General features: G+C 46.6%; 1 protein-coding gene across 4 annotated transcripts; it reads left to right on the top strand.

The window, feature by feature from the left end:
* Positions 1-2,594: 2,594 nt before the first annotated feature.
* znf280d (zinc finger protein 280D) lies at positions 2,595-14,154 on the top strand. 4 transcript variants are annotated; one of them, XM_049031349.1, is made up of 20 exons: positions 2,595-2,752; positions 3,459-3,678; positions 3,799-4,118; positions 4,301-4,376; positions 4,920-5,228; positions 5,320-5,406; positions 5,515-5,624; positions 5,788-6,014; positions 8,547-8,704; positions 8,851-8,951; positions 9,242-9,388; positions 10,423-10,557; positions 10,653-10,903; positions 10,995-11,135; positions 11,226-11,288; positions 11,570-11,712; positions 11,812-11,842; positions 12,504-12,549; positions 12,642-12,700; positions 12,868-14,154. In XM_049031349.1, the coding sequence occupies exons 2-20, from the start codon at positions 3,519-3,521 to the stop codon at positions 13,418-13,420; spliced, it is 3,117 nt and encodes a 1,038-aa protein (XP_048887306.1). In that variant the 5' UTR covers positions 2,595-2,752; positions 3,459-3,518; the 3' UTR covers positions 13,421-14,154. The 4 variants fall into 4 exon arrangements, with proteins under 4 accessions (XP_048887306.1, XP_048887305.1, XP_048887302.1 ...); XM_049031348.1 differs by having other exon boundaries at positions 4,277-4,376; positions 11,594-11,712; XM_049031345.1 differs by having other exon boundaries at positions 4,277-4,376.
* Positions 14,155-14,958: the final 804 nt, after the last annotated feature.

Here is a 14,958-nt window from a genome sequence, read left to right as displayed (position 1 = left end):
TGTCTCCTCGTGGGCAACCTTCAACCACCGAGCGAAGTTGCGAGTAAAATGTCTCCCTCAACGAGACATTACTCACTATGGTCGGAGCAACACTGAGACGACAGACAAGACACCCAAGGAGTCCCTTAGCCTGAGTTTCGAGTCGTCCATTGATGGGGCTCCCGAAGGCTCCTCCCCATCCCCTTCATGGTGTGTGCAGCCTTCCTACAGGCGGCTGCAACAGAGTTACTCCCACAGGGAGCAGAAGAGTATCTAGCTTGTTTTAATTGAGCATTTGTGAGTTGTTTCACGGTAGCTGGAGTGCCAATCCTGCCACCAACCCCCAAAAATTGTTTCCCAGCAAGTTGGAGAACCGCTTGCAGGGCCGGATGCAGTTTAACGTCATACCCAGGACTATACCCCCCGCCCCCCCCCCCATGAAAACTTGTTCCCATCTAATCCTTCTATTTATTTAGTCACTAGCAAGAACCCCATTATGCTGTATTACAGTCCTGTGATGGTTTTCATATGTAGATGCATGTATGCCAGTGTCTAATGCCTAATTCACATTTAGTGTAATTAGTGACAATTACAAGTATTTTCAATTCATGGGAAGAAATGACAAGAAGTAGTATTTGTAAGGGCAAATTAAATTCTTCAAGGCAAAATTATAGTTGTCGGCTTACACAAATAAAAAGAATAAATCAATAAAATAATAATAATAAATAAAAGTAATAATAATCAAAATACATCCCAGTTCACATTTTTCTTGCATGAAGGCAAGGGTTGGCGATATTTGTTGGCGTGTGTTTGGTCATTTCGCTGGCCTCCCTGCAGTTCCCTGCTTTAGAATGGGTGTTGACTTTTTCCTGATTTATCCACATGGCTGTGTACACCTCCTCCTGAGCTTCTATAAATAAATGCATTTTTTTGCATCAAGTTTTGATTGATAAATCTGGGATTTTGCGTAAAAAGTTGCGTATGCATATTTGGGGCGTCTTTTTGTGCGTACGCAGCTTTGATAAATGAGGCCCCAGGAGAGGACAGATGTATTGCAACAAACACAAATATGAGCAGTGTAATGAAACTGGTAGGCCTTTTCTTAATAGTTTTAAAGTTGTTACTAGGGTTGTGTATTATTAACTTACAGTAATACAGTGTGTGGTGGTTCCAGTGGTGCCCTGGTTTTCACAGTCTGGGAGGGGTCACATGGTGCTTTACTATCTTGGTCAATTTTCTTGCACATGCGCAGCCAACTTGCATCAGTGCACATGATGTCAGCTGGACATAAAATCTATATGGAAGTAAGTCCATCTCTTCATAATTTGAATTTTATATTCCACTGAAATTCTAACATTGAATATTTCTGCATTGGAAATATGCATCTGATTTTTTTTCTTCAAATTTTCTATAATGCAGTTTCGCTGCTATTTCTCCATGTTCACAAATTCAAGATAAAACAAATTCAGGGTTTAAAGATACAAATTACAAAAAAATCAAGTTTCAAAAATTCAAAGAACATTTCAAAGTTGCTCCAATTCCATCCATCCATCCATCCATTTTCCAAACAGCTTATCCTACTGGGATGTGGGGGGTCTGGAGCCTATCCCGGAAGCAATGGGCACGAGGCAGGGAACAACCCAGGATGGGGGGGCCAGCCCAGTGCAGGGCACACTCACACACCATCCACTCACACATGCGCACCTATGGGTAATTTAGCAACTCCAATTAACCTCAGCATGTTTTTGGATTCTGTGGGGGGGGGGAGAGGAGGAGGACTGGAATACCTGGAGGAAACCCTACAAAGACATGGGGAGAGCATGCAAACCCCACACACATGTGACCCAGGTGGAGACTTGAACCCGGGTCCCAGAGATGTGAGGCAACAGTGCTAACCACTGCACCACCATGCCGCCCCCATTCCTTCACTTTGATGGTCCAAATTCACATGCAAAAATAAGAGGTTAAAAATACATCCAGGATACCAAGGTTAAGCAATCGAATATGTGGCTGCATTCAGCAGATGTTAACATGGAAAAATACTGAAATTTGGGGTTCCAGTATTTTTGGAATCTGCATTTTTAATAAAAATCTGTTTCACTAAAGGACAACTTTATTTTGTTCCAAAACTCTATTTGAAAATAAAATCATGAGGCATACCCATTTGCTTAACCCCAACAAATCACCTCACAAATCAAGTAATTGCACGCGTAGTTCTTCGTATATATTATTTTCAGCTCATTTTCATGAAGGATGTAAATTATTTTGGAGTTGACTGTAATAGTGACCTGTGCGGGTATATTTAAAGATATATCACACTATAAAAGATTCGATATACATGAAAAGTCACACTAACGTAATGTTTTTTGAAAATTGTAATTGTAATAAATTTAACCTATTCCGATTTGTGCCCATCACACCAAAGGCCTACGTTTCTGGAAGAGGGTGACTTAAAAGGAGGGGGCATCCTCTAGTGTTACTCATGGGCTAGAAAACAGAAAATAATGCAGTGATTTTTTTTTTACAAAAAAAGCACACTACCCGTAACTTCTATGATGACCAGGTCTCCCATTCTTATAGGAGCCAGTCTGTGCCACACGGGCATGAATGACTTGTGAACCGAAGACGGAAGGAAACAGCGAGCGGCGTGTCAGGAATCCATCGAGGAGCTGGTCGTACCCGTCATGCACCGCGGCATTCTGCAAACTCCCATGGAACGGTCCCGGCCAAGCTTAAATTGTGTATAATGCTAAATAGTTATAGCATACGAACGGTAAGCTCGTCTTTAATTTGCACAACGTTATGTAATTACGTTATCCGCGAGAGAGAAACATTTTCTTCTGCGTTTCGGCGCAGTGATGAAAAAAATTAAGAGTCGGAACGGTGTGTAGCAGCCGCAGTTGTTGCGCCGGACGCCATGTTCGGCTGGTTGTTACTGTAATGCGCGCCAGCTGATCAATGCTTAACGTTTTACAGACAAATGCATTTGCAATACGTGCATGTTCGATCATAGCCGAGCAGAAAAGATACGCCCGGTGCCGTCTTTAAGAAGATAATGAAAAGTTGAGTTATTTCCCTTGGGATTATATGTAACCATTCGCTGCTATTGTTTACAATACGTCCATGGAAGGACGAGGGCCGGTTCGGGATACATTATTATCTCCACTGTCTGCTTTTCATAATCGATTGCGCGATCCCTGAAAAATTACCTGCTTTACTTGTCCCTCTCTTTGAATCTTCGGTGCAGCCTATAATCACCCCCGGTCTCGGTTTTTCAAAGATCTGATTGTCCATGTCAGAATACTGATGAACATTTGCATTAACCAAGCGTTATATAATTGACGAAGTAATGAATTCTGTAATGCAGTCTGCATGTATTGATAGTTATTTATTGCACGAACATCACGTTATGAAAGAGACTGTCCCATGATCTGATGCAACAGCATGTTTAGGTCTGTGGTTTTATCTTACCATCACAGGTTCCTGACGCTTGATGACATTTGTTTGCATCAGGACATTTTCCCAATAACAGCATCAAAATGTCTGAGCTTTTTATGGAATGTGAGGAAGAGGAGTTGGAGCCATGGCAAAGGAGAATACCAGAGATAAATCTAGTAGATGATGACGACGAGGATGATGATGAGCCCATCTTTGTTGGAGAGATTCGTGCCTCCAAAGTCACTCCGAACACCAGGCCAAGTATGAATGCTTGTATTCTATACTCGCCTCTGCTGAGCTGCTCTTCACTTGGAGTGACCAGAAAATGTGACAAAAAAATTATCCTGATTCAGTTTCAGCTCTCGTGTGTTTTGTCCTCAGGTCCCGCTCCTGTCGTCAAAGCCCCCAGTCAGTGGCGTAAGCTTCCTGCACCGGTCAAGAACCCCATGCCTGTTTCTCCAGCGCAGAGGGCTGGAAGTGGCACAGTGGCTCCCACTCAGAGACATTCGCAGCCTCCTGCCAGCACACAGCCTGTGTCCTCGGGTCCTGCTCAGCTCACGGTCAGAGCGGCACCCCAGCCAATGGCCAAGTCCCTGCTCATCCCAGTGACGTCCCAGCCTGGGTCCAGTCCTGCTGCCGCACAGAACGTGTCTCACGCCCTGACGACAGTGTCCCCGCAGCCCATCATCATCAACAATCAGGTAACCACACCGAAAACACATCTGCCTTTTTTTTTTTTTTTTTACCTGCTTGATGATCTTAAGTAACTAATGCGGTGTTTTCAATGACATGCTAGCTGAGGATTTGCCACTCATGTGGTATGTTGTATCAAAATGTTTTTGTGTTTCTGATCTATCAGGGATATATATTGACTTCTCCCCAGATACCAAACAACTCCACCTTCATCACACCACTTGGAAGTCAGTACACTAGTGGTACATCTTTTGCTGTACTTCCAGGTACCACGTTTCTTGTTTTGTTTGTTAAACCTAACTGTGTCTTTGAAGGCTAGTCTAAGGCTCGAGGTGGGATCTGAACCCCCCCCCCCCCCGAGCTGTGAGGAAACAGTGTTGCCCACTGCGCCTCCAATCTCTTAAATTCATCTTGTCTGCATGTTTAGACTTTTTTTGACTGTGTGAGTCTTGTAGGGGGGGGGGTTTAACCTTGGGTCACCAATACCTTTCCTATAGCATCCATCATGAAGACGTCTCCTTAGATGGGCATTATATGTTAACTCGGATGAGAGCTGCTTAAATGATTAAGAATTTAACTCTATATAACCATTTCACTCCCCCCCCCCCCACCCGATTACTGTGCCTGCTGTTTAATTCATGTGTCTGATTTGGCATCTAACATGTACTGATGATTTCTTATAAATGCATAATGTAAAAATGGTTGTGAATGCATAACAAGCATGACTTGACTTAGGGCAATTGAAGTAATTAGGGGGGAGTCAGTACCTGTTTGTCCACTGTGACATTATTATTTTTTTGTCCATGCAGCTGGACAGCAGCTGTTGCAGCCGGTGGCCCCCGCTGGCCCAGTGCCGGGGGTCATCCACAGGCCCCAGGTGCAGCTCATACAGAACAACGTTGTCACCCTGACCAGCATGCAGAGTCCTCCTCAGGCCAAGCAGGGGCCTTCGAAGCCGCCCCCGCAGTTCACCACCAGTACCCTGCAGGCCGTGCACACAAACTCGGCCACGCTTCAGCCAATTCAGCTGGGCTGCTCGGCGTCACAGGCCAAACCAGGCACCTCGGCCAATCAGAAGAGCTCGCCTCTGCCGGCTCTGCATGCCGGCAGTCACTCAGGTATGACGGCGCAGCCTCGACCCAAGGAATTCTCATGTGTGGGCCTAAACTATTAACCAGTATTTTTTCATTCATGGTTACCCCTTGACAGCGCCCTCTGCAGGCAACGGCAGCACAGTGAAGCGAACTTTTCAGCCTAACTCGATGAGCCCGGTCAAGAAGATGAAGCTGGAACCTGGTGTGTGTCTCCTGCTCCCACTCCCCCCCAACCCACCTCAGAGGCCAGGTGATGGAACGGACAGCAGCGTGTGGAAGTGTCACTCGTCTCTCTCTCTCTCTCTCCTAGGGCCCCCCGATGCCGCGGCTTCCATGCAGAATGGAACACCTTTCAAGAAAAAATGTCCAAAATGCAATATTCAGTTCATCCTTCCGGATCCCATGAAACGCCACATGAAGGTGGGCCTGAATTCCCCCTGGCTAAAGGTCCAGGCATGTCTGGGCAAGTTCTGATAGTAGAATCAGCATTTCCTGCCTATTTTTGGTTATACGGTCAGTAGGCAGCTCTGCGGGGAGGATGCTGCTTCCAGAAGGACTCACTAGCTTCTTTGTCGTCCCTCAGTACTGCTGCTATGATTTGATAAACAGCGTGTTCCCTACGACGTCCACGCCGGACCGGCCGTCCTCACCTCTGCACGTGAAGACCACTGGGAAGGGTAAAATCATCATGCTTGTATCCGACTTCTACTATGGGAGATATGAGGGAGACACGGTGCAGGTCAAGGAGGAGAAGGCGCTCACCACCTTCAAGTGTAACAGCTGCCTGAAGATCCTGAAGAGCAACATCAGGTGGGGCTTCACGGCTGTCTGCGTGCTTTGTTGCATTGATTCTCAGCCCGTGGGTCGCGACCCAGCAACTTCCGAGGCAGAGTTGGAAATTTACGCATTTGAATTACCCGCGAGCTCCTATGCTGATCCACGATCCAGGTTTCCCAGCCACGGTACCAGAATTAACCTATATAAACCAGTCTTGGGTCTGCAAATATATATATATATAAAAAAAAAACTAGTGACTACCCAACCAATCCAAGAAGTCAAACCACAGATGCTTAATTTAAAATTCACTGGCACATCCTATCAGATTTGTGCAGTTAGCATTGATTGGCGCTAATTGCAGAGCGCAATGCATGCTGGGTCATAGCGTTAATTTAAACCTACACTTGATATAGGGTTCTGACTGGGCTGGCATGGTGATAATTTAACATTAATAATTTAACAGACCTTGTGGAGAATGTGTACGGCACAGTTAAAAAAAAAAAAAACAATAAGATTATTCAAATCAAGTGTGCTGGTGTCATGAAGCGGGATTTCTTGATTAGCCGGATAACTTGTTGGATAGGGTTGCGACTGAGCTCGCGTGGTAGAAATTGGGTCGCGATGCAAAAAAGACTGCGATCCACTGCTTTAGTGCATCAGCAGAGGTGCATAGTTCAGGTCCAGAAGGTAAAAATCCAGACTAAGATTTTGTTTCAACCGACCAGTATAAAGGATCACAGTCACAGAGTTCTGTCAACCCCAGGCATTGCTTCTACAGTGGGCTTAAGAGGGGCTTCAGTGCTGTGCAGAAGATAGGAGCACAAGCACCTCAGCAATATCTTCTGGGCAGTGGTGCAATTGGTATGTGGGGTTCAGAAGAGGGGGATAGTTCCCACATTAAACTGCTCGCTACAAAGTGAATTATCTTTGCTAACTGGGTCATTATTGCTTGTAAGAGACGTTGCTGTTGACTTTTTCAAATGTTTTTTTTTTGCCAATGAAAATGCCTCTAGCTCCCATTATGTTTGAGAGAAGACTGACATTTCTTTGGCCAATATCTCCAAAACTTGGCAACTCCCAGCAGAACAACCTTGATGGATAAAATGCAGTGAATAGTTTTTTTTTTTTTCTTTCAATTTTGGGGTGAGCTGCCCCTTTACAGGAGACTGGCACGTTATTTTGACAGAGTAGCTGTTCCTTTCAGTATGACAGCGACATAAATTATCGCGGCGCTCAACGTGAACACAGGCTCCCATGTTTCTAGTTTCGTGTTTTTCGTGGTGGCTCCTCTTTGGTGATGTCATTAAATACATACACTCCTCCGAATCTCGTCATTCCTCTCTGGGGTTTGTATATGTCAAGTGTATCGTCATGTCGTCTGCTACATGTTCAGAAACAGAACAACAACCACCTTTGGGAATAAAGGCCCCAGTGGACAAGAAATAACAAAAGATCGAGGTAAAAAAACTGACAGGTGAATAATTGACGACTTCTGTTCATACAGACTGATTGGGGTCAAATGAGACAACAGCAGGAATTCTTGTCTGTTGGCCACGTTGGACAGGCAGTTAAGAGCTGAAAATCCCATTTGGAGCTGGCGGTAAAGGCTGCGTAGGACCTGCATGAGCTAAACAGCTTTGCTCTGGGTACAGCAGGAAAAAAGAAGCCTTCCGTAAGCTCTTTTAAGAGGGGACTTCTTGTACTGTGTTGCACATCTGGCAGCCGTGCAGCCGTCGTCCCTGTAAGCTCTGTTAAAGGATGGCAAAATGGCAGAGTGCGCACTGAGAAATGGAATTTTCCTTGACAAACCGCGGCCTCTGTGAAGCTCCCGGAGATTTGTGGTGGCAGCGGGGGGAAACCCACCGTTAAATGAAAGCAGGATTTCGGTAGCTGTCTGCGTTTATAATGGCAGATGTGTGTGTGTGTGTGTATGTGTGTGTGTGTGTGTGGACAGCACAGAGCTGACAGAACCTAGTTTACTTTTTTCAGACACTGGATGTTGCTGACTAGCTGCGTTTTTGGTTAATATCCCCACGTTAACTCCATATGCTTCTGGAATATTCAGAGTGGGAAAACACACATTTGGGGAAATGGCAGATGTATGGGGAGACCCCTGGTAACGAAGGAGCGGCGTTGCATTCAAGAGAATCAGACGGATGTTGGAGGCGTCCAGGAAAGTGTTTCTCTGCGAAAAGACGCCAGTATAAATAAAAATACACCCTGAAAGTGTTTGTGGTCTTAGGTCCTTTTTTTTTTGACTCATTCTGGAACTTTCAAAAAGCCACATGAAAGCAGCGTCAGGAAGCCGGCAGGCGTGCGAGTGACGGGACATGCAGACGTGTGTGTGTGTGTGTGTGTGTGTGTGTGTGTGTGTGTGTGTGTGTGTGTGTGTGTGTGTGTGTGTGTGTGTGTGTGTGTGTGTGTGTGTGTGTGTGTGTGTGTGTGTGTGTGTGTGTGTGTGTGTGTGTGTGTGTGTGTGTGTGTGTGTGTGTGTGTGCGTGCGTGCGTGCGGACCCGGACCCAGGGCTCTCGGGGACGCGACCTGATGCCTGTGGTGTTCCGCAGGTTCATGAACCACATGAAGCACCACTTGGAGCTGGAGAAGCAGAGTAACGAGAGCTGGGAGAGCCACACCACCTGTCAGCACTGTTACCGGCAGTACGCCACGCCCTTCCAGCTGCAGTGCCACATCGAGAGCGCCCACAGCCCCTACGAGTCCACCAGTACGCCAGGCCGCACTCGCTCTTCCACTAAGCCTTTCTCTGACGCTAGCATCTGCTCTACCTTTAACTTAGCATTGTGATGTTGGCATTCGTCTATGCAAGGAGTTGTTTTCCCGAGTTTAATGCCGTTTTCCTGTCTTCTGCAGCTAATTGTAAGATCTGTGAGCTGGCTTTTGAAAGTGAACAGGCACTCCTGGAACACATGAAGTTCAACCACAAGCCAGGGGAAATGCCCTATGTTTGCCAGGTAGGCGGGCAACGGGCTCACAGCGGTTTGACGAGGCAAGATTATTCAAATCGACCACCCTGGGGCCTGTTTCATAAAGCAGGATTTCTTGCTTGTTTAAGGTACTTCGTTTTAAATGGACTTTATCTTCATCCACTCACATTTAACCCAGACTACCATAAATCCAACAAGTTATCTGGCCAAACAAGAAATCCTTCTTCATGAAACGGGTTTGAATAATCTTTTTGTTTTTGATCGTCTCTTTTGAAAAGATACAAATAAATGCCAAAACTGAGCCGTACATTCTCCAGGTCTGCAACTTCAGGTCGTCGTTCTTCTCTGAGGTGGAGAGCCACTTCCGAAGTGTACATGAGAACACCAAGGACCTCCTCTGTCCCTTCTGCCTCAAAGTCCTGCGGAGCGGCCATACCTACATGCAGCATTACATGCGACATCAGGTGCGAGGATGTGGGTCTCTGGCCCAGGATTCTGTTGGTTGGGTCCTGTTATGAGCCGCTGACTAATGTCTGTCCCTTTGAATGGAGGCCCTGCACGGTGCTGTTAGCTTAGCTTAGTGCTGCTTTTTCGTCTGACGGAGAGAAATCTGCACGATGCAGTTTTGATCCTTGGGGATTTGACGACCGCTGTACTGCATCCGAAAGTCAGCAGAGGGCTGGTAATCTGCGGAAATGGATCTCGTAGATCAGCACACGGCCACATGACGCACGGGCTTTTCACTTTTTCACATACAGTACTGTGCAGAAGTCTTAGGCAGTCAAAGGAAATGTTCAGAGCTGTATCTGAATTGTAAATGTAGATTTGCTCAGAAAAAAATTATTTGATTAGAACATATACAAATTAACTGTAACACAATAAAAACCAACAGGAATTTCTTCCATTCTCCAAAAAGTTACTGATATCTTGTTGGATAGCTAGATAAATAATGCATCACCTCCCCAGCCTCTCCGGGACCTACAGCCATTCCACATATTGGTCAATTGGGCTGGTGGTGAAATTTAGTTAATTAATGAAATTGGCTAGCACTGTTGCCTCACACCTCTGGGACCAGAAGTCGCTACCCTCGGTCTGCGTGTGTGGAGCTCACATGTCCTTCCCATCGTTTGTGGGGTTTCCAGGTTTCCCCCACCGTCCAAAAACATGCTGAGGTTAATTGGACTTGGCAAACTGCCGTGAATGTGTGTGTGAATGGTGTGTGAGTGTGTGTGTGAATGGTGTGTGAATGGTGTGTGAGTGGTGTGTGAGTGTGTGTGTGAGTGTGCCCTGCGCTGGGTTGGCATCTCATCCTGTGGTGACTTCAGGAGTGGTTTTAAAATGGTTTCATTAGCACTGTTTGACAAACACCAACTTGACTGTCATTTAGACATTTTTTTTGTCTAAGGCTTTTGCACATCACTGTATATTTTCTCTGTGATGTGCATTAACTGTTTGTTATTCACACATCTTTTTTTTTTAACTTGCTTCCCCCCCCCAGAAAAAGGGGATTCATCGATGTGGTAAATGCCGTTTAAATTTCCTCACGTACAAGGAGAGATCGGACCACAGGGCACAGCTACACCGGACCTTCAAGAAACCGAGGACCCTGGAAGGCCTCCCTCCTGGAACCAAGGTTCATCCTCTAACAAACACACATGCCTTTCCGGACCCCTGTCGTGAATTTTGCAGTATTTATTTGTTCGGGTTTTGCTCCCCTCGCCCTTCAAGGTGACGATCCGAGCATCTCTGTCCGGCGGTTCCTCCACTTGCCCCAAAACTCCCGAAAAGTCTATCGTCAGCCTGGCCCCCAGCAGTCCAACCCCCCGGCGGCTGGGAAAGTCGCCAGTCAGCACGGTGAAATCCAAGTCCCTGCAGGCAGCCAGTGCGGCCAAGTCCCGAACCATCCAGGGTCGGCGGCAGGAGCGTCTGTCCAGTTCCAGACAGCTGGAGCGCAGCAACCAGGCCCTGCAGAGCCTCCAGTGAGTCCACCATCTTGTCTTCATGCAAAAATACGTGGTGAATGTTTCTTTGCTGATTTTTTTTTCCTTTGCCCTCTCTCTTTCTTGTCAGAAATGAATTTGGGGCACAGTTGTGCGTTGAATGTTATACAGAAGTCAAGGACTTTTACGGGCACTATCCCCTGGTCATGAAGTGCAGCGCGTGCAAGTATCAAACCAGCTGCAAGAAGTCGTTTGAGAACCACATGATCAGGTAGCTCCTGAAACGGCGAAACGCAGCGCGCTCCCGCCTCACTCCGAGTTCCCCGCGAGGGCCGTGTGACCGGAGCTGTCGTCTCTCTAGGTTTCACAGCGCCATCTCCAGGGACCGGTTTCGGAAGATGCGCAAGCCGACCGGAAAGCTGCGGTATGGGAGACTTTCTGCATCCGTCGCGGATGTGACCTTTCGGGATGTTGCGGAGCAGGAAGTGGCTGTCAAATCAAAGATGGCTGATGCTTTTCACGGTTAATGCCGTGATTGGTATAATTACAGCGTTAATGGTGTAATCACTCCCTTAAACACAAAATAGGAATGGGATATTTCTGAAAATGTCTCCTTATACCAGTGTTGTTGTAATTCTTGTTTTGGGTGCTTGCTGTGCCGTGGCCTTGCCATTGTTTTAAGCAGTTTTATTCTGAAAAGCTCAGATTTCGAGCTGCTACACATTGCAGGAGCTTAACGCTGGTGTGCCTTAACTGCGACTTCCTGGAGGACGCCTCCGGCAGCGACCTCATGACCAAACACCTGATCGACAGGCCGCACCACACATGCCAGGTCATCATTGAGAAAGGTCAGTTCTGGCTGCACCGTGTCCCGAGTCTCTTTCGCCCCTGTGTGGCTTTTGTCAGCAGTCGGTAACTTTTTGAATGTCCCCTATTCATTTCGACAGGAACTTCCATTGCTCAACCCAAAAAAACTGAGTGAGTATTTCCAGCTTTGTATTATGGGATTTATAATCTGTCATTGTGGTAATTTTCCCCAAATTCGCCCCCAACATTGCGTGAGAATAATGTTTTTTGCCATTACACTGATTTAAAACAACTATTTGTTTTCATTTTGTTAAAATTTAAAGTTTGGGATTGGCCAGCAGGGTCAGCCCGTACCCCTAGTTCACTTGAGGTCTTCACTCGAAGTCCGAACAGTGATATGATTACTCTGCTGAACCCACAACCTTCTGGTCACGGGTACAATGCCCGAATCCACTGAGTTACACACCGTCCCACCTTATGCGATCATACTGTGAGATTACTGCCGTTTTTTATTTGAAAATGGTTCCTTCTTTCAATTACATCACCAAGCACCAAGACTGTAGCAGTATGGGTGTGAGTTTTTGGGGAGACCTTGGGAAGGTTAGGGAAGCGCACCTGTAATCGAAAGGTTGCTGGTTCGAATCCCCAACCAGCAAAGTACCACTGATGTACCCTGAGCAAGGTACCGCCCCCAAAGCACTGCTCCTCGGGCACTGAATTAGCTGCCCCCCGCTATGTCACAGTGTCACGTATTGGTTAAACACATTTCATTGTTGCGTGACGTGTGCTGTGGTGTGTCACCAATGACAGTTAATCACTCTTCACTTCACAGATCTGAGCCTGATGTTAAGTCCTGTCAGGACCTCAGTGACCCCAAGGTTTGTCCAATGAATCTTTACGGACAACAAAGACCCCCAGTCCGTAAAATGTAAAGGATGCTAAGAATGTGTCCTGTTGTTTCTGCCTGTAGGACAATGAAGTTGCTAGTAATGGCTGTAGCAGTGAGCCGTCCTCCACCGAGACGAACGGGTAGGGATGCTTTCCAAAAGACTCATGTGTATGTGTGTGTGTGTGTGTGTGTGTGTGTGTGTGTGTGTGTGTGTGTGTGTGTGTGTGTGTGTGTGTGTGTGTGTGTGTGTCACTTTACTTCGTTTTGTGTCCTGAGTTTTTGTTTCTGCTTCTTGTTTTCAATTTAGAAGGAAGGACAAAGACGAGGTCCAGGACTCGGTGCCTGTCTCGAGCCCGAAGGAAGCTTCTGGAAGTGGGGATTCCGAAACGCTGAGCGGAGGGCCAGAGCAGCCCAACTCCGGGGAAACCCCACACCCCGAACACGGCAAGCAGAGCGAGACCCCGGGCCCCCCCGCAGATCCCGGCCTGGCCGAGGCCCAAGATGAGGGTGGCGGCCCCAAAGACACATCCCCTCCCAACACTGAACGGGGCGACTGCTCTACTGCCAGGGATGAGAGCGAGCAGGCCGGGGACGGCGTCCCCTTCGAGGAGTTCCTGAGGAAGGAAGACCAACGGGAGAGTGTGAGCCCTAGCGGCTCAAAGCACGGCTTAGTTAGCCTGGAGCCTCTCACGCCCTCCAAGGTGCTGGAACACGAGGCCACTGAGATCCTACAGCAGGGAAACGGCCCCCCCTCCAAGACGCAGGAGGCGGCTGCGGATGAATGTCCGGATGCCAGCGGACGTGTCACCCCGGAGACGGGAGCAGGTCATGGCTCAACCACGGAAGCTGGAGGAAAATGACTCCTTTTTTAAAAACAAACAAAAAAAACAAACAAACATTGTTTATGGAGAACATGTTCGTCTTGTTTCTGGGCGAGGGGCGGGGGTCAGGAGAAATAGGAGAGGAACTTTATTTTTTTTTCCTACTTGCCTGTAAGGGGGGGGACAGTGTGTCTTCCCACCAGGCTTCTCCACTCAACAGTTGACTTTCAACGAAAGTTATATCACTAATATGTGTGGATATCTGTGTTGTGAGTTTGTGTGGAGTCGTCTTGTAGAGAATTTGCTGCTTTTTAAGTTCAAAGTATAAATTGAATTAAGACAGTGGGCCGTAAAAAGTTACTGCCTTTTTAGAAATGGTTACTCACATGGTTCTTCCTTCGCCTGGCATGTTTAAACTGTATGGGCTCTTCTCCTTGCGAAAGGTTGCATTAAAGTGGCTTATGGGCGTGTATCAGGGGGTACTTGGTCCAAAGCAAGGGCTCCATAAACTGACCCATATAGCTAAACTACGAGAAATTGATTCTGGTATTTTTACTGCTCTCTTCTACGGTTAGATTTTTGGATTTTTGACAAATCCATACACTGCATCACCTGCTCTGCATTTCACTTGCCATGGTGCACATGGCATCTTCAGTGCTACTAAATTAATGTGCCCAGCTACATGTTAAAGAGGAGGATGTGAAAGGTGTCTGAGGTAGTCATTGTTGGCTGATTTTAATGAAATTGTAAATAAAAGCCATCATTAATATTCACCTCTTTAATCTCGCCACGTTTGTTTAGCTGGGACTTAATTCGGGTATAACAACCGATTTCTGTGCTGTAGTCTTGTTAGGTTTGCGCCATTTTATCGTTACAGGAAATAACAGAATTGCTGCCCATCTTGTCACCCTCGTTTGACTTCCTTGCTGAAGTGAGACCTTTTTTGGTGAAGGTTGCCCTGATGGTAGGAGCTGCAGTATGTAAACAGAATCCGGTTAGTCTGTTGGACAGTTTTGGTGTCGTCAAGGAACTGGTGTGAATGTCTTAGCATTGATTGATACTGAAAGGAGTGTCTGCGATTAGGATTTATTTTGGAGCCTTATAAATTACCGAGGTGCGAAACTGGCTGGATTCAAACTCAGAAGGATACTTTGCTTTTTTGATTGCATGCGTGTGAAAATAGCTTGAGGGGAGGGTTAAACTTTGCGGACACATGGTGTGGATGACATACTAAAAAGGGTCAGATTTTGAGATTAATCACCCCAAAATTGCAGTAGCACTGCATAGCAATGCCAAAAAGGCAGTTTCAGATATTTGATGCTGTTAGTGCTATAACTCAAGAAGTATTTGACAGATGTTTCTCAGCCTTTCCAGACATGTATAGGTGACGATATGGACCTGTTTGAATTCCGAGAGGAAAAAGTTGAAGCTACAGCAATTCGTGAACTCAGAGATGAGTGCTGCAGACAAGTTGCTTGATCTTGTCAAGTGTGTGGTCACGGGGACAGCAGAGAGCCTAGGGCTGGGATACGTTTGTGACGAAACACATTTGTGACTGCCCTTCGCAGTCAACATAC

This window comes from Brienomyrus brachyistius, chromosome 11, assembly GCF_023856365.1.
Source record: "Brienomyrus brachyistius isolate T26 chromosome 11, BBRACH_0.4, whole genome shotgun sequence".
Classification (NCBI taxonomy): domain Eukaryota; kingdom Metazoa; phylum Chordata; class Actinopteri; order Osteoglossiformes; family Mormyridae; genus Brienomyrus; species Brienomyrus brachyistius.
The sequence above is the reverse complement of the archived record's forward strand: the minus strand, read 5'-3'. Positions and strand labels throughout refer to the sequence as shown.